This window comes from Protobothrops mucrosquamatus, unplaced genomic scaffold (genome assembly GCF_001527695.2).
Source record: "Protobothrops mucrosquamatus isolate PMUCROS unplaced genomic scaffold, P.Mucros_1.0 scaffold3257, whole genome shotgun sequence".
Lineage (NCBI taxonomy): Eukaryota > Metazoa > Chordata > Lepidosauria > Squamata > Viperidae > Protobothrops > Protobothrops mucrosquamatus.
This window is the reverse complement of record NW_015389250.1, coordinates 7,838-34,419: the sequence shown is the minus strand read 5'-3', so window position 1 is coordinate 34,419 and position 26,582 is coordinate 7,838. Positions and strand designations below refer to the sequence as shown.

General features: G+C 38.2%; 1 protein-coding gene across 1 annotated transcript; it reads right to left on the bottom strand.

The window, feature by feature from the left end:
• Positions 1–22,725: 22,725 nt before the first annotated feature.
• LOC114923393 (vomeronasal type-2 receptor 26-like) lies at positions 22,726–23,622 on the bottom strand. Its single transcript, XM_029286295.1, has one exon. It carries the CDS (start codon positions 23,620–23,622, stop codon positions 22,726–22,728), a length of 897 nt encoding a protein of 298 aa, XP_029142128.1.
• Positions 23,623–26,582: the final 2,960 nt, after the last annotated feature.

The following is a 26,582-nucleotide window of genomic DNA, read 5'->3' as shown; positions in this document are numbered from 1 at the left end:
CAAGAAAAACATTTGTTTTCTGATCCATCAATTTATTAGAAATACTTGAAACTGAATCGAACAATTCTGACAAATCTAAGTCGATATGTTGTGGAATTTTTTGTGTGAAAGCTAAACATATCCCATTCTGTGAAATCAATGGCTGCAGTTTCTGCAAAAAACGTTCTCCGTTAGTTTCAAAAGTAAAGACTCCAATCCATGTCCATCCAAAATGGAGGAAAAGTTGTATAACTCCCATGTACTGATAGTCCTCATTTGGCACCATGCAATAAAGTGAAGATAATTTGTTACTCTGAAATTCTTCCTGGGCAAAAGAGCCATAGGTCAACTACAGGAAAAGAATGAAAGAAAGAAAGAAAGAAAGAAAGAAGGAAGGAAGGAAGGAAGGAAGGAAGGAAGGAAGGAAGGAAGGAAGAGGAAAGGAAAGGAAAGGAAAGGAAAGGAAAATTATTATATATGATAACCAGTGGAAAAAGATGGAAAAATGACTCCTGGATGGAAATTAAACAATTAAAAAGTTCTCAAACTCTAGGTAAATTATGGTTTTTATGAACATTACAGCAATAAAACCCCCAAGATGAAATATTTTCTCACTGAATGAATATAACTGGACTACAAGCTAAATTTAGTTTGCTACTATAGACTTCCAGATAGTTCATGTTTATGAACAGCTTGGAACCTGCTTACTATCTGAGCATGTAAACTCTTCCTAGCTTAGGAAAAGGGTTTTATTGCATTACCTTCTGCCCTTCTGTGCTGCAGGTAGAGAATGCATGAAAGACTATCCACAAGATTTTGGAGGAACAGAAAGAGTCAAATATGTCTTCATTTACTGTAATTATTATAGAAATCTTCAAAAGTAACATAAAGCTCCAATCCTTAAACAATTTACAGGCAAATCAGTTGAATTTTACATTCAATTATTATTAAGGCATTAGTAAGGCATTTGATAAAGTAGATCACAACTACTGCTCGATAAGATAGAAAAATGTGGGTTAGACAGCATCACCACCAGAAGGATTTGCAGCTGGCTGACCGGCTGCACTCAGCATGTGGTCCTCAATGGAACTGCATCTAGATGGAGGGAAGTGTGTAGTGGGTTGCCCCAGGGCTCTGTTCTAGGCCCAGTGTTCTTCAACACCTTCATCAATTATTTGGATGAGTGGATAGATGGGAAACTCATCAAATGTGCGGATGACACCAAGCTGGCAGGAATATCCAACACTCCAGAAGAAAGGCTTAGGATACAGAAGGATCTGGACAGACTTGAACACTGGGTGCTATCTAACAAAATGAAATTCAATGGTGAAAAAAGTAAGGTTCTGCATTTGAGCAAGGGGAACCAAATGTACAGGTATAGTATAGGGGGTGCCTTGCTCAATAGTAGTAACTATGAGAGGGATCTCGTAGTGCTAGTGGACAATCACTTAAATATGAGCCAGCAGTTTGCTGCAGCTGCCAAAAAAGCCAACTCAGTGCTGGGCTGCATTAACAGAGGGATAGAATCAAGATCACGTGAAGTATTAATGCCACTTTACAATGCCTTGGTAAGGCCACACTTTGAATACTGCATCCAGTTTTGGTCACCACAATGTAAAAAAGAAGCTGAGAAACTAGAAAGAGTACAGAGAAGAACAACAAACATGATTAGGGGACTGGAGGCTAAAACATATGGGGAACGGTTGCTGGAATTGGGTATGTCTAGTTTAATGAAGAGAAGGACAAGTGGGGGACATGATAGCAGTGTTCCAATATCTCAGGGGCTGCCACAAAGAAGAGGAAGTCAAGCTATTCTCCAAAGCGTCTGAGGGCAGGACAAGAAGCAATGGATGGAAACTAATCAAGGAGAGAAGCTACCTAAAATTAAGGAGAAACTTCCTGACAGTTAGAACAATTAACCAATGGAACAACGTGCCTCCAGAAGCGGTGAATGCTCCAACAATGGAAGTTTTTAAGAAAAGACTGGACAGTAATTTGTACGAAATGGTATAGGGTTTCCTGCCTGAGCAGGGGGTTGGACTCGATGACCTCCAAGGTCCCTTCCAAGTTTATTATTATTATTATTATTATTATTATTATTATTATTATTATTATTATTATTATTATTATTATTATTATTATTATTATTATTGTTGTTGTTGTTGTTGTTGTTGTTGTTGTTGTTGTTGTTGTTATTAACAGACACCAACGCAGACATGAGAGTTATTATAATAACCCAATAGTGTTATTGGGTGACTTGGTGGAATCTAGCAGTGAAAAAGTGAAAATGCTGGATAGCCTTGAGTTGGGGATGGGCAGGAAGTGACTGAAAGGAGATCCTCCGTAAAACCATGAGTCATGATAGCAGTGTTCCAATATTTATGGGTTCCTACAAAGATGAGGGGGTAAACTAGTTTCCAAAGCACCAAAAGGCAAAATGAGAAACAATGGATGGAAAGTAACCAAGGAGAGAAGCAATCTAGAACTAAGGAGAAATTTTCTAATGGTGAGAACAATCAACCAATTGAACAGATTGCCTCCAGAATTTTTGGGTGCTGCATCACTGGAGCCTTTGAAAAAGAGACTGGAAAATCATTTATCTGAAATTGTATATGGTCTGCTGCTCAGAGAGTTTATGTACTAATTGTGTAGCATGTGCTACCAGCCTTTTCACTCCTTCTCTCAACACAGCTCCAGAATTCAACCACAGGTAGTGGTCAAACGGGAAGATCAGATGACCATCTCAAATAAGATTAATTTGTACTGTAATTTGTGGTTTAAATTTTACTTTTGTAATCTTTCAAATAAAAGATTTTAATTTTCTTGATTGATTACTTTGAGCCAACCTATTGGGTTGTGAGAAAAATTGCAGAAGGGAGAAAAAGTGGATTTAATTGAAGTCCTACGGAAAGGTATGCCCAAAAAATAATCTCTGATATTCATTTAAAAAGAAAGAAAAGTTTCTCTTTCAACCTTCTGCAAAAATTACCTGTGGAATCTTGAAGATACTTATAATTTGTGCCATGTAGGATGAAGCAGGAACATCTAATCCTCCAATGATGGCCATGAGATTCTTCTGGCTATCACATTTGTAGTTAGGGACAAATTCCTGTGATTTGAAAAGTAGGTCCAGAATGGAGCGATAGGTCATGCTTGGGTTGTAGTAACTATCATAGATGTGGAACCCAAGGGTGATGTTAGGTAAGATCTGGGAGTCCTCATTGATCTCCTTCACAGCAAAGGCCAAGGCAAGGATGTGCTGGTAGAATTTGGTTATTACACTGCAAATAAATTAAATACCCCATTGAAAAAAGAATTTTACAATTCTTGTAAGGAGGCATCCTCTCTATATGAATAACAAACCATATCTCTTGGAAGTAGGCATAGAATATCCTTTCTAAAATATTCAGTAATTTCCACAGAGTTCAGTTCTGCATTTTACCTGGTGTTTTCATGATTTGCAACTATTATATACAACAGCAAATAAAAGTAGTGACATTTTTTAGTTAACAAATATAGTCCTAATAATTTGGGCACAAGCTTCAACAAATATCATTCATTTATTGAATGTGTGTTTTCTGAGGGGTGATCATGGAGAATATTTTTTAATTTACCTCAAACTCATTAAATTATACAATAAATTAATCATTATATTTTATATTAGAAATTTGCAGGGACCTGGCTTAGCTAAGAAAATACAAGGGAAAAATAAAAATACAAGGGAAAAATAAAAATTCTTACACAGGTAAGTCAAAAGGTTTTAGAGAAGAGTGTTCCTTAAATTCAATTTCATAAAAGTGGTAAAAAATGTGAGACACCATCCCACCAATGACGAGATCACCAAGCTGGAACCACTCATGTGGAACAGGGAAAGCTTCATTTGAAGGGCATTTCAGAGTAACTACCTTGTGCATCAGGAATATCAAAAGGAATAAGATCTTCATGCTTTTGGGATGGTGCAAATATTTTTGTCTTCCAGAGTATGTATGCACCCCAATGGTTCATCCAATATTTAATCCAAAGATTTTATCTGAAAATGCCCTTCATGGGACAATCCATCAATTTCTGTTTGAAAAGCCATGCGTGTGCCAATTTGTATCTTGAATATCACCAGGATCGGAATATATATTCTGGCAAGGAAGAAAGGCAGGAGGGAACGTGAAGCAATGATCATTATTATCTCTTGTGCCAATTTCCCTGTGGTTCAAAAGTTAATTAACAACCAAACAGATACCTTGATTGTTGTTGAACTGAAATGCCTTCATGCAAAGTCTTTAATATTTGAGCCTAACTAAATAAATATAGTGATTCCTCTAGATTATTGTTTTATTTTTCATGGAGCAGCATGGTGGAGTTTTTGCTTCTCAGTCAGGAGGCTGTGAATTTGATCCTAGGTAGTGGCAGATGTTTTTCTCTTTGGGCACAGAGAGATACTATCTGCTGTGAACTCCATGTAGGCATCAGGAAAGGCATCAGGCCAGTAAATGTTCAGCTCCATTCAGTCACCCTGATTCCACCCCAAAGCAAGAGATTACAGGGTCATTAAAAGAAAAAAAACTTTTTCATGAGAGAATAAATGGCTAATAGTTTAATTATTTTTTTTAACTGAACACATGCCAATATAAATAGTCAATGACAATAAAAATAGGCCTAATTGTTCAAATTCATGTTCATTGCTTGCAATGGAGCAGGACTCCCATTTCCCATGTAAATTGAATTGAGTAGTTGAAGAGAGAAGAGGAAACTTTTTTACCTATTAAGGAACACCAATTAAACAAGATAGCCTTTTGGATCAGTTCACTCATATTTCTAGGCAGAGAATGCTAATGTGACTCAACACCAATATTGATATCATGAAATTAAAATAAAGGACCGAAAGCAAATTTATTTATTTATTTATTTATTTATTTAATATTTTAATTATTTTGACAAATAACTCAAAGCATCAAACATATCCAACACACTTTCCTCTTCCTATTTCCCCCCCCCCCCCAAAAAAAATGACCCTGTGAAGTGAGTTGGGCTGAGAGAGAGGGACTGTCCTAAAGTCACCCAGGTGGCTTTCATGGTTAAAGTAGAACTCATGGTCTTCTGCTTTTTAGCCTGGTGTTGTATTTTATTAGACATACATTATATGATGGAAGGGGTCTCCACCAAAGGACTAGTGGAAAACATACCTAAATCAAACCAAATCAAATCAAAATTTATTACCGACATCCGCCAGCATATACTTCTAATAAGGGATGAGGCAGAAGGAAGATTACATTTCATATGTCTTTAAATTGCAACATTATTAAAATTGGATAATAGGGTACAATAAAATATATATTATTCATCATTTTCCATAGCCAGAAAGAACACATGATGTACTACATTCTCTTTATTAATTGTTCCCTGTGGTTTAGCTCAGGCTGCAAAACAATGATGTAGCACATATATTACATACATATATTACATAACATAAGGACTAATGGAAGCCATACCTAAATCAAACCAAATCAAATAAAACTTTATATGGACATCACCCAGCATACACTTCTAGTAAGGGATGAGGCAGAAGGAAACTTACATTTCATATAATGTCCTTAAATTGCAATAGGATACAGTAAAAATACCTTGGTGGATGGAGAGTGAATGGCTAGACTGTTCATGATTTTTTTTAAAAAAAAAACATAGTTAAATGTATATTAAATGTTCAAAAACATTTTAACTTTTACCTTTCAAATATGGCCAATCAATCCAAAACAGATCCCCTATGATACTGAGCTAAGTATATGTCTATAAAATATCCATTAGCTTTTTCCCATATTTATACAGTGATTTATGAGGTGAACCTATAAAAACCATGAACAGCCAGCTGCCCTTTATCCTTAAAGTCAATATGTCAAATCTCCTAAGAATATAAACAGATAGATTGTCAAAATCTTGTTAGCTTGATGTATTCAACAGAAAAAAATGTTAGGTAAAACAATCTGATTTACTACATTCTCTTTATTAGTTGTTCCCTCTGGTTTAGTTCAGGCCGCAAAACAATGATGTAGCACTTTGGGAAGAATATGCATCCCAGTAATGCAGCGCTGGAAGACAAGATTGAGAAGACCTCCACAGCTACCATGGCTTTGCCTTTTGTGCTCAGATAGGCTGGAAAGAAGGAGACCCATACACTGCAAAAGGCCAACATGCTGAAGGTAATGAACTTGGCTTCATTGAAGCTGTCAGGTAATTTACGGGCAAGGAAAGCTACAATGAAGCTGGCAATGGCCAAGAAACCCATGTAGCCCAAGACACAATAGAAGAATGTAGCTGACCCCTCATTGCACTGTAAAATCACTCCTTGGAGCTCTAAGTGCATCTCTAACTCAGGGAATGGGGGATATGTTGACAACCAAAGAGTACAAATACACACTTGAACAAGAGAACAGGAAAGGACAGCAGCAAAGGCCAATCTTTTCCCCACCCACTTCCTCATTTGAGATCCAGGTTTAGTGGCCATGAAAGCCACAACCACCGTGATGGTTTTGGCCAGTACACTAGAAATGGCCACAGAGAAGGTAATTCCAAAAGTTGGTTGTCTGAGAAGGCAAGTCACTTTGCCAGGTTGGCTGAGAAATACAAAAGAGGAGAGAAAACAGAACAAAAGAGAGACAAGGAGGGTGTAGGTGAGAGACCTGTTGTTGGCTCTGACAATGGGAGTATCCCTGTGTTTAATAAAAGTTCCAAGTATCCAAGATGTCAAGAGAAAGAAACAAAGAGCTGCTGAAGCTAAACCAATTCCTAAGGTTTCTTCAAAAGTTAGAAAGATTAGCAGTTTCACGATACAGTCTTTCTTTTCTTTATTTGGATAATGATCTTCTGAACATTCGAAACAGTCATCCATATCTGGAAAGAAAAGTCAATGAATTTGTCACTTATCTATTTCATATTTTCGAAAATCATAGCCTGAGTGAATACCAGTTCTTATTCTTTCCTATGATGTACCTTTCTGATAAAATTATATTAATACGATCCCTGTATTTTATTTTGACTTTAAGATGCTTTTGTTTTCTATGTGGAAAACAGTAGTTGGTTTTACAAATACCCATCCTGTGTGCCTTAGATGATAGAATATCTGATCCATTCACAAGACTTCTTTTATCTAGTGCTTTCACGTATTTTCAGGTTTTCATGGAAGTTAAAACTTGAAAAATGGCAGATCATGTGGAGAAGAAATGTTGCATTCATTACAGCTAAATTGAACTTTATCAGTTTACAGCACTCAGAATGTTGTTTTTTCAGCTTTACATTATCATCTATTTAAAATTTAAATTTAACTTGATTGTGCTTATTTCTGTAGTCTTTAAAGGAGGAGCTTAGTGTTTCACAAATCATACATTAATTCAGCCAAAAAGAACAGATAAAGAAAGTTCTCAGTTATGCTCATACATTGAAATAGAAACATAGAAAACTGATGGACCTGGTGGTCTTTTTTCTTGGTAAGGATTACATATTTTATCCTTGTCTTTTTCCACCACATTTTTTTCTTTAATTCTGAGTCTACTCTACAAACTGTAATAGGCTGGTCATCTCCCATTCATAAATTTGTTAGGTCAGACATTGTTTAGCTGGACTTATGAGTAGGTTGAGATCCAACACATGATCCAGGAATCACCATCACAATACCTGGTTTTAATCATAGTATATGAAAATTCCTATGTCAACCTAGCACCCAAAGTTCATTAAGACAATATTTGTTACTGTTGCATGAGGATGGAAAATGTAGGGTCAAGAAGAGCAATGCAAAGGAGAATGCAAGGGTGAACAAAAACAACTTCCATTACTAATAAAAACTAAGGTTTCTCTGATGAAATAAAATCTTCCTCTCCCCTCCCATCATCTATCTATCTATCTATCTATCTATCTATCTATCTATCTATCTATCTATCTATCTATCTATCTATCTATCTATCTATCTATCTATCTATCTATCTATCTATCTACCTATCTACCTACCTACCTACCTACCTACCTACCTACCTATCTATCTATCTATCTATCTATCTATCGATCCTGCATGGGGCAAATAAATGATGGATTCCGATGAAGAGAATTAACAATCAATTTTAAATATTTTCTTTTAAGAATTGATAAAAGTTGTAATTACATATTGGCAACTAATTGAAGCTTGGTATTTACCGGCAGAAAGCCCTTGATGATGCATACATGGAGTTTGGAGCAGAGAATTACTCATTGTGTCCAGAGAGAGAAATACCTGCTGCTATCTGTGATCATGGGTTCCTGATTGTGAGGTGAGAGCTCCACCTCTAAATCACCATGCCGCTCTTTTGAAGCCTATATAATGAATGTTTAATTTATGAAATAACAATCTATTGGAATAAAATATATAGTGAAACTGATAACCTACCAGTTTCATTAGAAATCTTTCCTTCTAGGCATGGAACACAGTCATAGCAACAGAACTGACTGCCTTCAGCCCGTCTCTTCCAGAATCCAGGGGAACAGTGGTCGTTACACAAAGAAACAGGGAGAACCTACAGACATAAGCACGGCCATTGACATGAAAGGATCTCGATTAAACAATGAAAATGGTCTACATTACATAAATGACCCTTAACATTTTACTATTTTACATAGGGAATGTGTTCCTTTGTATATGAACATGATTGAGCCAGAGTTAGAATGTTGTATTGCATGCTAATTCAGCTCATTGCCAGGAATTCAATCCTCACTGGCTCAAAGTTGACACAGCCTTCTATCCTTCTGAGGTCAGTAAAATGAAGACCCAGATTGTTGGGGGAAATAGGCTGTCTCTATAAGCCAGTTAGAGAGTGCTGTAAAGCACTATGAAGCAGTACATTGTAAACAAGATGTTGAGAGTTTGGAAAAATTGCCAAGAAGAGCAACTAAGATGATTAAAGGCCTGGAGACTAAAACATATGAAGAACGGCTACAGTATTTGGGTTTGGCTATTCTAGAGAAAAGAAGGACTAGGCATGACACGATAGGAATATTTCAGTATTTTAGAGGAGAAGGAGCCACAAGAAGGAGATCAACTTATTTTCCAAAACACCTGTAGGAAGGACAAGAAACAATGGATGGAAACCAATCAAGGAGAGAAGAAACCTGGAACTAAGGAAAAACTTCCTAACAGTGAGGACAATTAACCAGTGGAACCGTTTCCTTCAGAAGTTGTGGGTGCTTGATCACTGGAGTTTTTTAAAGAATAGAATAGAGCTGGAAGGGACCTTGGAGGTCTTCTAGTCCAGCCCCCTGCTCAAGCAGGAGAATCTATCCATCTAAGACAAGTGACTGAACAGACTATATAGCCACCTGTATGAAATGGCATAGGGTCTTGAGCAGGGGGTTGGATGAGAAGATGTGCAAGGTCCCTTCCAGCTCTATTCTGTTTGATTGATTTAAGTCTAAGCACTATTGCTATTGCTATTCATACCTGGTTAAAACCAGGGTGCCAAAAGATTGTGTTCTCAATGATAACTTCTTTCCCTTTTGGAGCATTGGTGTGTAACTTTCCAACTTTAACTCTCTGAAACGATCTGTTTGGGAAAGTGATCATGTTGATGATGTCAAAGCCACCTGGACCTTCTCTTCTGTTTTTAAAGAAGACTCTTTCCCCAGCTGAGTTGTTAAAAGAAATATGTTGAAGAAACTGGTGGAGCTACTTGAAGGAGAAAAAGAAAGTCAAAAAGGAAACAATGCATTTGGAATTTCTTTCTTTTACTTTTCCTTCCAAGGAAACCAAATAAGATTCCCTGTCTTCAAATGCAGAAGAAGAAAATGTCAACACATAAAGAACAATCAATAACTGAGATATGGAACTCACTTTATTAATTGTCACAAGTACTTTAAAGCCAGCAAACTCAGCAATTCTTCTGGTATTTTACCATAAATTTAAAGACCAACATCATTCCATGGAAATAATAGACCCCTTCTACAATAGAACAACTGTCATAAACTCTACATTCCCAGGCTAACAACCAGCTTTGATTAAATTTTCAAAAACTAATAAAAAATAATGAAATGTTCCCATTTCAGAAAGATTTGTTGGGCAAAAAAAAAAAAAGGACTGCCTTCAGATGCCTCTCCATGGTATTGTATTCTTGGAACCAGGATTTATGAATGTATAAGTCAGGCAAGAAGAAATTGTGATTAATGGAATGATGATAGATAAATAAATTCCATTGACTGGGCCAACATTTCAAAAGGCAGTATGACTTTTAATTTCTTTTTATTCTATAATAGAGAACAATCTCTTACATTAAAACTCTAGTTGCTTTAGGATCTCTAATGATATGTGGCCATAGGCCAGGGCAAACATGTCATATCACATTGAGAATTGCTATTTGCTAAAACAAAAGATAGGAATGGCATGGGGAGATTACCTGCCATGGCTGCAGATTTGGAAATTCAACCCTTTGAAATTTTGTCCATTTGGGACTTGATGTCTTTGCCTCATGCAAAGAATGTGCCACTGCATAAACAGCATTGTAGATACTGTAGCTTTGGCTAATCATCTGCAACTCAAACAGGGGTGCAGGCAGAGTCTCCAAATTCTCTTCCCCACTACAACTTTCACTGTTCAAAAAAGGTAAGTCTGCCTTTAAAAACACACAGTCAAACAATTGTTGCCAAACCTCTTGAAGAAATCCATCTTTGTGGGTTGAAGGTTTGATGACTTGAAGAAATTGTTTGAAGCCTTGAATGTCTCTTGAATGAACTGTAAAGGAAAGAGCCCCATAGAACAACTGGAGATCCCAACTCCTTTGAGTTCCCGTCAGTATGAAATCAATTGGGTTCATCAGGATCCAAACCTTTGTAAATATTGATATGTCTTTATTTTCTGGATCACGTAGAAACATGACAGTTCTGAGCCATACTATTGTGAATGATTCTCCGTAGACAAGAAAAACATTTGCTTTCCGATCCATCAATTTATTAGAAATAATTGAGATTGAATCTAACAATTCTGAAAAATCATCTAAGTGAATATGTTGTGGAATTTTTTGCGTGAAAGCTAAACAGATCCCATTCTGTGAAATCAGTGGCTGCAGTTTCTGCAAAAAACTATCTCCCTTGGTTTCAAATGCAAAGACTCCAATCCACCTCCATCCAAAATGGAGGAAAAGTTGTATAACTCCCATGTACTGATAGTCCTCATTTGGCACCATGCAATAAAGTGAAGATAATTTGTTACTCTGAAATTTTTCCTGGGCAAAAGAGCCATAGGTCAACTACAGGAAAAGAATGAAAGAAGGAAGGAAGGAAGGAAGGAAGGAAGGAAGTCAGAAAGATGAAAGGAAAGGAAAGGAAAGGAAAGGAAAGGAAAGGAAAGGAAAGGAAAGGAAAGGAAAGGAAAAATATTATTTATGAGACCTAGTGGAAAAAGATGGAAAAATGACTCCTGGATGTAAACTGAACATTTTGACCATTTGAAAAGTTTTGACCATTTGAAAAGTTCTCAAACTCCGGGTACATTATGGTTTTGATGAACATTAAAGCAATAAAGCCCCCAAGATGAAATATTTTCTTACTGAATGAATATAACTAGAGTACAAGCTAAATTTAGTTTGCTACTATAGAGTTCCAGATAGCCCATGTCTATGAACAGCCTGAAACCTGCTAACTATCTGAGCATGTAAACTCTTCCTAGCTTAGGAAAAAGCTTTTTAAGAGCTAGGGTTACTGTGTTACCTTCTGCCATTCTCTGCCCCAGGTAGAGAATGCATGAAAGACTATCCACAAGACTCTGGAGGAACAGAAAGAGTAAAGAGTCATTTACCGCAATTATTATAGGCATCTCCAAAAGTAACATAAAGCTCCAATCCTTCAACAACTTCCAGGCAAAACAGTTGAATTTTACATTCAGTTATTATTAACAGACAACAACGCACACATAGCAAAGAGAGTTGTCACTATTATTGGGTGACTTTGTGGAATCTAGCAGTGAGTTGAGGGCAGCAGTGAAAATGATGGATAGCCTTGAGTTGAGGATGGGCAGGAAGTGACTGAAAGGAGATCCTCCCTAAAACCATGAGAAATGATAGCAGTGTTCCAATATTTATGGGTTCCTACAAAGATGAGGGGTAAAAATAAGGAGAAATTTCCATTGGTGAGAATAATTAACCAATGAAAAAACTTGCATTCAGAAGTTGTGGCTGCTCCATCACTGGAGGCTTTCAAAAAGAGACTGGAAAATCATTTATCTGAAATTGTATGTTCTCCTCCTCAAAGAGTTTATGTAGTAATTGTGTAGCATGTGCTAGCCAGCCTTTTCACTCCTTATCTCAACACAGCTACAGAATTCAGCCACAGGTAGTGGTCAAATCAGAAGATCAAATGACCCTCTCAAATTTTACTTTTCTAATCTATCAAATAAAAGGTTTTGAAATTCTTCACTGACTACTTTGAGCCAACCTATTGGGTTGTGGGGGGAAATTGCAGACTGGAGAAAAATGTGGATTGAATTGAAGTCCTGCAGAAAGGCACACCAAAAGATAATCTCTGATATTCATTACACATGAAGTCAAATTACCTGTGGAATCTTGAAGAGGTTTATGCTTTCTGACATAAAGGATGAAGTAGGAGCACCTAGTCCTCCAATGATAGCCATGAGATTCTTCCGGGTATCACATTTGTAGTTAGGGACAAATTCCTGGGACTTGAAAAGAAGGTCCAGAGTGGTACGATAGGTCAACCTTGGATTGTAGTAACTATCATAGATATGGAACCCAAGAGTGATGTTAGGTAAGATCTGGGAGTCTTCATTGATCTCCTTTACAGCAAAGGCCATGGCAAGGATATGCTGATAAAATTTGGTTATTACACTGCAAATAAAATAAATACCCAATTGAAAAAATAATTTCACAATTCTTGTAAGGAGGCATCCTCTCTATATGAATAACAAACCATCTCTCTTGGAAGTAGGCATAGAATATCCTTTCTAAAATATTCAATAATTTCCACAGGATTCAATCCTGCATTTTACATGGTGTTTTCATGATTTGAAACCATTATATACAACAGCAAATAAAAGTAGTGACATTTTTTTAGTTAACAAATATAGTTCTAACAATTTGGGCACAAAGTATAACTGCAACAGCTTCAGCAAATATCATTCATTTACTGTATGTATGTTTTGTGAGGGGTGATCATGAAGAACGTTTTTTAAATTACCTCAAGCTCATTAAATTATACACTAAATTAATCATTATATTAAAGTCCTTCTGATGAAATGCATTACAGTTTGGTGCAAAATGTCCTTCAATAGACTTCTTGCACCAAACTTTCATGCATTTCATGAGAAGGTCTTTAATTTTAATGATATCAGAAATTTTGGGGGACCTGGCTAAGCTAAGAAAATACATGGTAAAAATAAAAATTCTTACAGAGGTAAGTCATAAGGTTTTAGAGAAGGGTGTTCCTTAAATTCAATTTCATAAAAGTGGTAAAAAATGTGAGACACCATCCCACCAATGACGAGATCACCAGGCTGGAACCACTCATGTGGAACAGGGAAAGCTTCACTTGAAGGGCATCTCAGAGTAACTACCTTGTGCATCAGGAACATCAAAAGGAATAACATCTTCATGCTTTTGGGATGGTGAAAATATTTGACTGTTCCAGAGTATGTATGCACCCCAATGGTTCATCCACTGTTTAATCCAAGGATTTTATCTGAAAATGCCCTTCATGGGACAATCCTTCAATTTCTGTCTGAAGAGCCATGCGTGTGCCAATTTGAATATCACCAGGATCAGAATATATATTCTGGCAAGGAAGAAAGGCAAGAGGGAACATGAAGCAATGATCATTATTATACCTTGTGCCACTTTCCCTGTGGTTCAAAAGTTAATTAACAACCAAACAGATACTTTGATTGTTGTTGAATTGAAATATTTTCATGCAAAGCCTTTAATATTTGAACCTAGCTAAAAAAATATAGTGATTCCTCTAGATAATTGTTTTATTTTTCATGGAGCAGAATGGTGGCCTACAGGTGGAGTTTTTGCCTCACAATCAGGAGGCTGTGAATTTGATCCTAGGTGGTGGCAGATTTTTTTCTCTTTGGGCACAGAGAAAATATCTAGTATGAACTCCAAGAAGGTGACAAGCAACAGGGAGATAGCAGAACTATTTAACTTGTTTTTGGCATCTGTCTTTACACAAAGGGAAAAAACAGACCAACCTACCAAAAATAGCCCCATAAAAAACAGAATAGAAACACAAGTTAAGATAGGCAAGAAAATGGTAAGTGAGCAACTGTCTAGCCTAGACAAGTCCAAATCACCAGGACCAGATGGATTACACCCCAAGGTTCTCAAGGAACTGGCAGATGTGATCTCAGAATCATTGAACTATATTTTTAAAAGATCCTGGAGCACTGGGGACCTACCGGAGGACTGATGTAGTTCCCATCTTCAAAAAAAGAAAAAAAGTGGACCCAGGAAATTACAGACCTATCAGCCTGACCTCAATACCTGGGAAGATTCTGGAAAAGATAATCAAACAACGAATCAGAGAACACCTAGAGGCAAACAAAGTCATTACTAAAAGCCAAAATGGGTTTGTCAAAAACAGATCATGCCAGAAAAATCTTATAGCATTCTTTGACCAAGTGACAAAATTAGTGGATCAGAGGAATGCTGTGGATGTAATTTACTTGGACTTCAGTAAGGCATTTGATAAAGTAGATCACAACCTACTACTTGATAAGATTAGAAAAATGTGGGTTGGACAGCATCACCACCAGATGCATCCATAGCTGGCTGACTGGCTGTGGTCCTCAGTGGAACCACATCTACATGGAGGGAAGTGTGTAGTGGGGTGCCCCAGGGCTCTGTTCCGGGCCCAGTGCTCTTCAACATCTTCATCAACGATTTGGACAAGGGGATAGATGGGGAAATCATCAAATTTGCAGATGACACCAAGCTGGCAGGAATAACCAACACTCCAGAAGATAGGCTTAGGATACAGAATGATCTGGACAGACTTGAACACTGGGTGCTATCTAACAAAATGAAATTCAATGGTGAAAAAAGTAAGGTTCTACGTTTAGGCAAGAAAAACCAAATGTACAGGTATAGTATAGGGGGTACCTTGCTCAATAGTAGTAACTGTGAGAGGGACCTCGGAGTCCTAATGGACAATCACTTAAATATGAGCCAGCAGTGTGCTGCAGCTGCCAAAAAGGCCAACAAAGTGCTAGGCTGCATTAACAGAGGGATAGAATCAAGATCACGTGAAGTAGTAATACCACAAGTGTGTGCCTTGGTAAGGCCACACTTGGAATACTGCATCCAGTTTTGGTCACCATGATGTAAAAAAAGATGTTGAGACTTTAGAAAGAGTACAGAGAAGAGCAACAAAGATGATTAGGGGACTGGAGGCTAAAGCATATAAGGAACGGCTGCTGGAATTGGGTATGTCTAGTTTAATGAAGAGAAGGACGAGAGGGGACATGATAGCAGTGTTCCAATATCTCAGGGGCTGCCACAAAGAAGAGGGAGTGAAGCTATTCTCCAAGGCACCTGAAGGCACGACAAGAAGCAATGGGTGGAACCTAATCAAGGAGAGAAGCAACCTAGAATTAAGGAGAAACTTCCTGACAGTTAGAACAATTAACCAGTGGAACAACCTGCTTCCAGAAGTGGTGAATGCTCCAACACTGGAAGTTTTTAAGAAGACACTGGACAGCCATTTGTCCGAAATGGTATAGGCTTTCCTGCCTGAGCAGGGGGTTGGACTAGATGACCTCCAAAGTCCCTTCCAACGTTGTTGTTGTTGTTGTTGTTGTTGTTATTACTACTACTACTACTACTACTACTACTACTACTACTACTACTACTACTACTACTACTACTAGCTGTACCCAGCCATGCATTGCTGTGGCTCAGTCTGGTAAAAGTGTGTGTTTCTTTTACGTCCAACAGATGGCGCTGCTTTTTTAAAAAAAGGATGTTTTACCTGTCACAGGTGTGACATCTATATAATATAGGTATATAGAAACACGCACGTATTCAAATGCAACGTTGTGTCAAACTTTCAAAGCAATCGGTGAAGAACTTTCAGAGATTTAAGATTTTGAAAAAACTAACATTTACATTTTTATTTATATAGATGAAGATTATTATTATTATTATTATTGTTGTTATTATTGTTGTTGTTATTGTTGTTGTTGTTGTTGTTGTTATTATTATTATTATTATTATTATTATTATTATTATTATTATGGATCATCGCACAGTCAGCCAGATGTTCAGACTGGATTTGGCATTTTGTCTACCTATCGAGTCCTTACCAAAGACCTGGGATAGGCAGATGTGGATGTTTGATGGTATTACAGATATCGTCGCAAGATGGAAGCAGTTCCTAGTAAGACCGCCTTTTGCAATTGACTAATGGCGAATTTGTCAATGGCAATGGTGTTCAAGTGATGCTCAAGTTGTTTTCGGATTGCACCCAAGGTGCCTATTACTATTGGTACTACTCTTGCTTTTTTTTTGCCATAGTCTTTCTATTTCTATTTGTAGGTCTTTCTATTTTGTTATCTTCTCCAGTTCTTTCTCGTCTAATCTGCTGTCTCCAGGCACTGCCACGTCCACTATCCAGACTTTTTTCCCTTTCTTATAGACAATTAAGTCTATTATTATTATTTGTTAAATCTATTATTATTATTATTATTATTATTATTATTATTATTATTATTATTATTATTATTATTATTATTATTATTATTATTATTATTATTATTATTATTATTATTATTAATATGTAGGTGTCAGAAAGGGCATCAGGCCAGTAAATGCTCAGCTCCATTCAGTCTCCCTGATTCCGAAGCAAGAGATTACAGGGTCATTAAAAGAAAAAAATATTTTTCATGAGAGAATAAATGGCTAGTAGTTTAATTATTTTTAACTGAATACATGCCAATATAAATAGTCTAGGTTAGAGCACCACAAACCACAATAGGAAATATTGAACTGATACACAAAGAAGAGAAAAATTGTGGTGACTGAGTGTGACTGTCAGAATTTCCATAGCTCTGTTTCAATAGGTTGTGTGTTCCACCAACGAATCCTTGTCTTCATGCATAATGTCCCATGAGGACCCCTGGATATCTTCTCTGAAACTGTCATGGCTACCTCACCATATCTTTGCTGCATATTTTGTGGGTGCTGCTTCCTTTATTGTTGGTTGTTGATCCTAAGAAACAAAATTTAAATTTCAGGATCTTGTTTGTCAATTCTGGTTGCTGGATATTAATCTGTTTTTTTTAAATAAATTTTTGAAATAAGGAATGATACAGGGGAACTTAAGGACAAAATTAAATCTATGGATGGGAAATTTGAATCCTTCTCCCAGCAACTTATGAAAAATGAACAAAAACTAGCTGAAATGGAGGAAAGGATGGATGATGATGATGATGATGATGATGATGATGATGATGATTTTTATTATTATTTATTTATTGAATTTATATACCACCCTATCTCCCTTACGGGACTCAGGGCGGTGAACAGGCGATACTAAAAACCACGATAAATATACGCAAGTTTCTGTTCTAAAATCAAATTAAATAACAGGCCTGCTCTAAAAATACCCCATACAAACCCCCTACTAAAACATAATCAAACTACGCCAGGCCGGCCACATTGAATAGATAGGCCTTCAGTGCTCGGCGAAAAAGGCGCAGGTCCGCAACTGTACGTAGGTCGGGGGGTAGGTCATTCCAGAGGGCAGGAGCTGCCACAGAGAAGGCTCTCCCCTTGGGGGTCACCAGCTGGCATTGTCTGGCTGATGGCACCCTAAGGAGGCCCTCTCTGTGGGAGCGGACTGGTCGAAGGGAGGTGTTTGGTAGGAGGCGGTCTTGCAAATACCTAGGTCCATTGCCATGGAGCGCTTTAAAGATTGTTACTAACACCTTGAAGCACACCCGGAAGCCCACAGGCAGCCAGTGCAGCTCACGCAGGAGAGGTGTTACATGGGAGTATCTAGAGGCCCCCAGGATCCCCCGCGCAGCCGCATTCTGAACTAGCTGGAGCCTCCAGGTGCACCTCAAGGGGAGCCCCATGTAGAGAGCATTGCAATAGTCCAGGCGGGAAACAACGAGGGCTTGAGTGACCGTGCATAGAGCGTCACGATCCAGAAAGGGGCGCAACTGGCATATCAGGCGAACCTGATGAAAAGCCCCCCTGGCCATGGCTGTCATATGGTCGTCTAAAGACAGCCGAGTATCCAGGAGGACGCCCAGGTTGCGAGCCCTCTCCACGGGGGCTAATGACTCGCCCCCGATAGCCAGGGATGGAGCCAACTGGCTATGTCGTGACGCCGTAAACCACAGCCACTCGGTCTTGGACGGGTTGATTCGAAGCCTGTTCCTCCCCATCCAGACTCGCACGGCCTCCAGGCACCGGGACATCACTTCCGTGGCATCATTGGGGTGGTCCAGGGTGGAGATATACAACTGGGTGTCATCTGCGTACTGATGAAACTCCACCCCGAAACCACGGATGATCTCACCCAGTGGCTTCATATAGATGTTGAACAGGAGAAGTGAGAGGACCGACCCCTGTGGTACCCCACAAGTGAGGCACCTCGAGGTCGACCTCTGCCCCCCTGCCAACATAAATTGCAACCGGTCCGAGAGGTAGGAGGAGAACCACCGTAAGACGGTGCCCCCCAAACCCAACCCCTCTAACCGGTGCAACAAGATACCATGGTCGATGGTATCGAAAGCCGCTGAGAGATCTAACAGGACCAGGATAGAGGAGCAGCCTCTATCCCGAGCCCTCCAGAGATCATCAACCAACGTGACCAATGCCGTTTCCGTGCTGTGCCCAGGCCGNATGGATATCATAGTGAAGGAAGAGTTAGGACAGCAGATAAAACGTACTAAACAAAATTTCTTTGAAAACGCCAATAAACCAGGGAGATGGTTGGCTTATAAAATCAAAAAACATAACAACAAGCAGAGGGTTACCAAACTTTATAATGCCAAGGGTGACATGCTATGCCAGAACGAAGGAAAGAAACTAGTGGCATATGGGTTCTATAAGAATTTATATAAAGACGATGAAAAGAGAAACAACTATGATATAGTACAGTATTTACAATCAACTGACTTACCAAAGGTTCCAGAAGAATTTAAAACTCTGCTGAATAAAGAGATAACACATTTAGAACTCTCGGCTGCAATTAAGAAACAAAAGAATAATAAAGCACCCGGGCCAGATGGTATACCTGCAGAAATGTACAAAATTGCACAAGAATTCTTAAGCCCAATGCTGTTGGATCTATTTAATGAGGTCTTAACCCAAGCTAAAATACCAGCTTCATGGGAAGAAGCTTTCCTCACTCTGATTCCTAAAGAAAATACAGACCTGGCGCAAATCAAGAACTATAGACCCATTTCTCTTTTGAATTCAGATTATAAGATTTTCATGGCAACAATGGCGCAAAGATTTGAAAGGTTTTTAGTGCATTTTATACATTCTGATCAAAACGGCTTTCTATCTAAAAGATACATAAGAAACAATGTTAGGACTATTTTGGACATATTGGAGTATTATGAAGTGCATAATGAAAAGCAAATGTGTTTAATTTTTCTTGATGCACAAAAAGCATTCGACCACGTAAAATGGGATTTTATGTTCAACCAATTATTGTATATGGATTTTGGGGAAATTTTTTTAAATATGTTTAAATCAGTCTACTCTAAGCAGATGGCCAGAGTAATAATTAATGGAGAACCGACTGATAGCTTCCAAATCCAAAAAGGCACGAGGCAAGGTTGCCCATTATCACCACTGCTGTTTATACTATCTCTTGAGGTACTAACTAGAGTAATTCGGCAAGATGAGCAGATCAAAGGTTTAGAGATTAAGAAAGAGACATATAAAATAGAAGCCTTTGCAGATGACTTAGTCTTTATAATCGAAGAACCATTACAATCAGGGATAAGATTGATGGAAATACTGAGTAGATATGGGGAGATAGCTGGCCTAAAGATAAATAAAGAAAAAAACTAAAATGCTCGTCAAAAACATGACCAAAATCCAGGAAAATGAATTGGTTGACAGAATAGGTGTTCAAATTACAAACAAAGTTAGATATTTAGGGATACAATTGTCTGCCAGATGCGTTACACTTAAAAGGGATAATTACGATAAATTAATAGAACAGATCCAAAAAGATCTCGATATTTGGACTAACTTACANTACTATTATTTGTTAGATTTGGCAATGTATGAAGAACAAGTAAAAGTAACTATGTTAAAATGGAGTAAGGATTTTGGTTTAAACTTCGATCTGCACATCTGGCAAGAATTATGGGCAAGGAATAAGAAGCTTACTCTGGCCACCTCTTACAAAGAAAACCTCTATAAAATGTTTTATAGATGGCATCTCCCGCCCATAATATTAACTAAAATGGGTCCCAACATTTCTTCTAAATGTTGTAAATGTAATCTGGCAATTGGAACATACTATCATATGTGGTGGGAGTGCCCGTGAGCTTGTGATTTTTGGACTAAGGTTAAAGAATAGTTGGAAGAAATACTAGAGCGAGTGATAGAGTTAAAACCAGAATTTTTCCTATTAGGTATAACAACGCAGAAGTATGACAAAGGCATACTCTATTTGATGCTACACATTCTAATGGCTTCCAGCTTGGTTTATGCTCAAAATTGGAGGAATAAGGGAATTCCAACGGAAGAAGAAATCCTGTATAAAATTTTATCATGTGCAGAGATGGACAGGCTTACAATGGCTATGAAAGATAAGACAGAACTGGAATATTTTGAAATCTGGGACAAATTTTATCGCTGGTATGAATCAAGGAGAACTGCTCGGATCTTAAGCTAACGATAGGATTGAAACATACATATAATTGTACATATAATTGTATATATAATTGTATTATGTAGAAGAATGAGGTTTATATAGAGGTTAAGGATGATGTATTAAGTTTTTGTATCACGAGAAACAAATTGTTAGGAATATTTACTCTGGAATGCCACGTATGTCCACTTTTGTTTTAATTGTATTATAAATAAAAAACTTTTAAAAAAACTATATTTAATCATATCCTCATTAGCAGCGGGAATTTAAATTTTTAAAGTGCTTTTGCTCAGCATCTTTGGGCCTAACTAAGATAATACCATGATTCCTGTAAGAAATAATTATTTTGCTACTGGTGAGATAATAAGTGTCTGATGGTTTAATAATGAGAAAATGCCAATTAAAATAATATATAGTAAGGGACAATGACAATAAAAATAGGCCTAATTGTTCAAATTCATGTTCATTTCTTACAATGGAGCAGGACTCCCATTTTCCACGTAAAATGAACTGAGTAGTTGAATAGAGAAGAGGAAACTTTTTTACCTATTAAGGAACGCCAATTAAACAAGATAGCCTTTTGGATAAGTTCACTCATATTTCCAGGCAGAGAATGCTAATGTGACTCAACACCAATATTGATATCATGAAATTAAAATACAGGACCCAAAGCAAATTTATTTATTTATTTATTTATTTATTTATTTATTTATTTATTTATTTATTTATTTATTTAATATTTTAATTATTTTGACAAATAACTCAAAGCATCAAACATATCCAACACACTTTCCTCTTCCTATTTTCCCTCAAACAACTATGACCCTGTGAAGTGAGTTGGGCTGAGAGAGAGGGACTGTCCTAAAGTCACCCAGGTGGCTTTCATAGTTAAAGTAGAAGTCATGGTCTTCTGCTTTTTAGCCTGGTGTGGTATTTTATTAGACATATATTATATGATGGAAGGGGTCTCCACCAAAGGACTAGTGAAGACATACCTAAATCAAACCAAATCAAATCAAAATTTATTACTGACATCAGCCAGCATACACTTCTAATAAGGGATGAGGCAGAAGGAAGATTACATTTCATATTTTATTTATTTATTTATTTATTTATTTATTTATTTATTTATTTATTTGGATTTTTATCCCGCCCTTCTCCTTACGGACTCAGGGCGGCTGACAGCCTGATATGTCTTTAAATTAAAATATTATTAAAATTGGATAATAGGGTACAGTAAAAATATATTATTAATCATTTTCCATAGCCAGAAAGAACACATGATGTACTACATTCTCTTTATTAATTGTTCCCTGTGGTTTAGCTCAGGCTGCAAAACATTGATGTAGCAGATATATTACATACATATATTACATAATGAAAGGGGTCTCCTCCAAAGGACTAATGGAAAACATACCTAAATCAAACCAAATCAAATCAAACTTTATATGGACATCACCCAGCATACACTTCTAGTAAGGGATGAGGCAGAAGGAAACTTACATTTCATATAATGTCCTTAAATTGCAATAGGATACAGTAAAAATACCTTGGTGGATGGAGAGTGAATGGCTAGACTGTTCCTGATTTTTTTTAAAAAAACATAGTTAAATGTATATTAAATGTTCAAAAACATTTTAACTTTTACCTTTCAAAGATGGCTAATCAATCCAAAACAGATCCCCTATGATACTGAGATAAATAAATGTCTATAAAATATCCACTAGCTTTTCCCCATATTTATACACTGGTTTATGAAGTGAAGCTATAAAAACCATGAACTGCCAGCTGCCTTTTATCCTTAAAGTCAATATATAAACAGATAGATTGTCAAAATCTTGTTAGCTTGATATATTCAAAGGAAAAAAAGGTTGGGTTAAACAATCTGATGTACTACATTCTCTTTATTAGTTGTTCCCTGTGGTTTAGCTCAGGCCGCAAAACAATGAGGTAGCACTTTGGCAAGAATATGCATCCCAGTAATGCAGCGCTGGAAGACAAGATGGAGAAGACCTCCACAGCTACCATGGCTTTGCCTTTTGTGCTCAGATAGGCTGGAAAGAAGGAGACCCACACACTGCAAAAGGCCAACATGCTGAAGGTGATGAACTTGGCTTCATTGAAGCTGTCAGGTAATTTACGGGCAAGGAAAGCCACAATGAAGCTGGCAATGGCCAAGAAACCCATGTAGCCCAAGACACAGTAGAAAAAGAAACCTGACCCCTCATTGCACTGTAAAATCATTTCTTGGAGCTCTGAATGCATGTCCAATTCAGGGAATGGGGGAGATGTTGACAACCAAAGGATACAAATACATACTTGGAAGAGAGAACAGGAAAATACAGTAGAAAAGGCCAATCTTTTCCCCACCCACTTCCTCATTTGAGATCCAGGTTTAGTGGCCATGAAAGCCACAACCACCGTGATGGTTTTGGCCAGTACACTAGAAATGGCCACTGAGAAGGTAATTCCAAAAGTTGATTGTCTGAGAAGGCAGGTCACTTTGCCAGGTTGGCTGAGAAATAAAAAAGAGGAGAGAAAGCAGAACAAAAGAGAGACAAGAAGGGTATAGGTGAGGGATCTGTTGTTGGCTCTGACAATGGGAGTATCCCTGTGTTTAATAAAAGTTCCAAATACCCAAGATGTCAAGAAGAAGAAACCAAGAGTGACTGAGGCTAAACCGATTCCTAAAGTTTCTTCAAAAGTTAGAAAGACCAGCAGTTTCAGGATACAGCCTTTCTTTTCTTTATTTGGGTAATGATCTTCTGAACATTCAAAACAGTCATCCATATCTGGAAAGAAAAGCCAATGAATTTGTCATCTATCCATTTTGTGTTTTTGAAAATTATAGACTGTGTGGATGCCAGTTCTTATTCTTTTCTATAATATACCTTTCTGATAAAATGATATTTAGAGTAGAATAGAAAAGAAAAGAACAGAACAGAATAGAATAGAAACTTTATTGTACATTAATTGGCATACATTAAAATGGAATTTCATTGCATTCAGCTCTCAAGGGACATGTCCATCCCTGTATTTTATCTTGACTTTAAGATGCTTTTGTTTTCTACGTGGAGAACTATAGTTGGTTCTACAAATATCCATCCTGTGTGCCTTGGATGATAAAATAACTGATCCGTTCATAAGACATCTGTGACCTAGTGAAATTCCCTTTGCTTCTACGTATTTTCTGGTTTTTATGGAAGTTAAAACTTGGAAAATGGCAGATCATGTGGAAAAGAAATGTTGCATTCATTGCAGCTAAACTGACCTTAATCAGTTTATAGCACTCAGAATGTTGTGGGTGAAGTTTCATTTTCTGAACTTTTTGCTACCAGGCTAGGTAACATTTTCAGTGACATTTAGGAGATTTCTATTTCAGTGCTTTACTATTTATAAGTGATTTAGGTGGGGATGTGTCAAGTGAGAGTCTCATGATGGGTCAGGTATGCGTCATCAGAGAGGGGCTTGTGATGGGCCTTGTGATGGAGAAGGTACTTCAGGTCACGATCATTGTAGAATGTGAATTATCAGTGGCTCAGGTATGAGAGGCTGGTGATGGATCTTGACCCCATGATAATTCACATCATCCCATGGCCCTGACCTGAAGTAACCTCCCCATCACGAGCCCATCTCTGATGACTCACACCTGACACCTCATTTGACACACCCACACCTGAAGTCCTTATAAAGCAGATATATGAAACACAAGGCCTCCAGGTCAAGGCCGGCCTTCCAAAAGCCCAAATTTGGCTCCTGGAGCTGTTCCAGAAATGGCAAGGGATCAGCCCCCGTTGCCCCAGCCTCTGTTGAGCCCTGGTCCATCCCAACCCGGCTGGGCACCCTCCCAGTGCAAACACAGGAAATGGTGAGTGCTTGGAGGCTGGTGGTGCACAGGAATAGCTGCAGCTCATTTGCCTCATCCTGCTCTGCCCCTCCCAGCCTCGCCCCACCTCTCCCCACATCGCCCGTCACACCTGGCCATGCCCGGCTTTGATGGCCCTCTCCTCTTCCAGCTCCGCTTTGCTGGGCCAGGCACCAAAGCACTGCTGAAAACAGTGGAGTCTGTATGTGCGCCTGCCTTGCCCACATCAGCCTTGCTTTCCACGGCATGCTACAGCTGATGTCTGAGGCATGGAGAGCATAGCTGATGGGTGAGTTTGTAGCAGGCACACACAGACTCCGCTCTTTTTGGAGACCCTTCTTGCCACTGGGGCTGCTGCTCACCTTCCTAGGCACTAGCGCCTCCATGCCTCACTCACCGGCCTGATCTAACAGCCTGCAAGGCTTCCCTTTCACTGGGATCATCCTGCCCCCCCCAGTAGGAAAGCCACGGCCGGTGGCAGCATGGCCACCGGCGACACTGTTAATATCTCCCCTCCCCGAGCATGGAGGAGACAGAATGGGACTTTTAGGCCATGGGGCTTCTGCCTGCCAGCATGTGATAGGAGATCGCAGGGGTTTTCGGGGGGACATGGCAGGTGAACGATGGTGGCGTGCAGTTTCTGGCATGGGTGGGGGTCAGAAGCAAAACTGCCTTTTCGGCAGAATTAGAGTCAATCCCCACGTGAAATTGATAACCTACCAGTTCCATTAGAAATCTTTCCTTCTAGGCATGGAACACAGTCATAGCAACAGAACTGACTGCTTTCAGCCCTTCTCTTCCAGGCTCTGGGGGAACAGTGGTCATTACACAAAGAAACAGGAAGAACCTACAGACATAAACATAGCCATTGATATGAAAGAATCCCGATTAAACAATGGAAATGATTTACATTGGCTTACATAAATGACCCTTAACATTGTTAACATTTTACAGAGGTTTAGGGTTAGGGTTATATATTCCTTTGTATCTGAACATGATTGAGCCATAGTGGCACAATGGTTAGAATGCAGTATTGCATGCTAATTCTGGTCATTGCCAGGAGTTCAGTCCTCACTGGCTCAAAGTTGACTCAGCCTTCCATCCTTCTGAGGTCAGTAAAATGAGGGCCCAGATTGTTGGGGACAATATGCTGACTCTGTAAACTGTTTAGAGAGGGCTGTAAAGCACTATGAAGTGGTATATACTGTACGTCTAAGCACTATCGCTATTACTTTTCAATAATATAATAAATCAACAGCCCAATTGCTATTCATACCTGGTTAAAATCAGGATGCCAAAGGATTGTGTTCTCAATGATAACTTCTTTTCCTTTTGGAGCATTAGGGTGTAACTTTCCAGCTTTAACTCTCTGAAAGGATCTGTTTGGGAAAGTGATCATGTTGATAATGTCAAAGCCACCTGGACCTTCTCTTCTGTTTTTAAAGAAGACTCTTTCTCCAGCTGAGTTATTAAAAGAAATCTGTTGAAGAAACTGGTGGAGCTACTTGAAGAAAAAGAAGAAAGGGAGTTAAAAAGGAAACAATGCATCAGGAATTTCTCTTTCTTTTACTCTTCCTTCCAAGGAAACCAAACAACATTCCCTGTCTTCAAATACAGAAGAAGAAAATGTCAACACACCAAGAACAATCAATAACTGAAATATGGAACTTACTTTATTAATTAATTGTCATGAGTACTTTAAAGACAGCAAACTCAGCAATTCTGGTAATTTACCATAAATTTATTTATTAATTTAATTTGATTTATATATACCGCCCTTCTCCCGCCCTTCTCTCTAAAAACCAACATCATTTCATGGAAATAACACATCTCTGCTACAATAGAACAACTGTCATAAGCTTTATGTTCCCAGGATAACAAACCT

Bases quoted from the DNA above. Each gene is read 5' to 3' on its own strand.
- LOC114923393 (XM_029286295.1), bottom strand. From the start codon at position 23,622: ATGGATGACTGTTTTGAATGTTCAGAAGATCATTACCCAAATAAAGAA.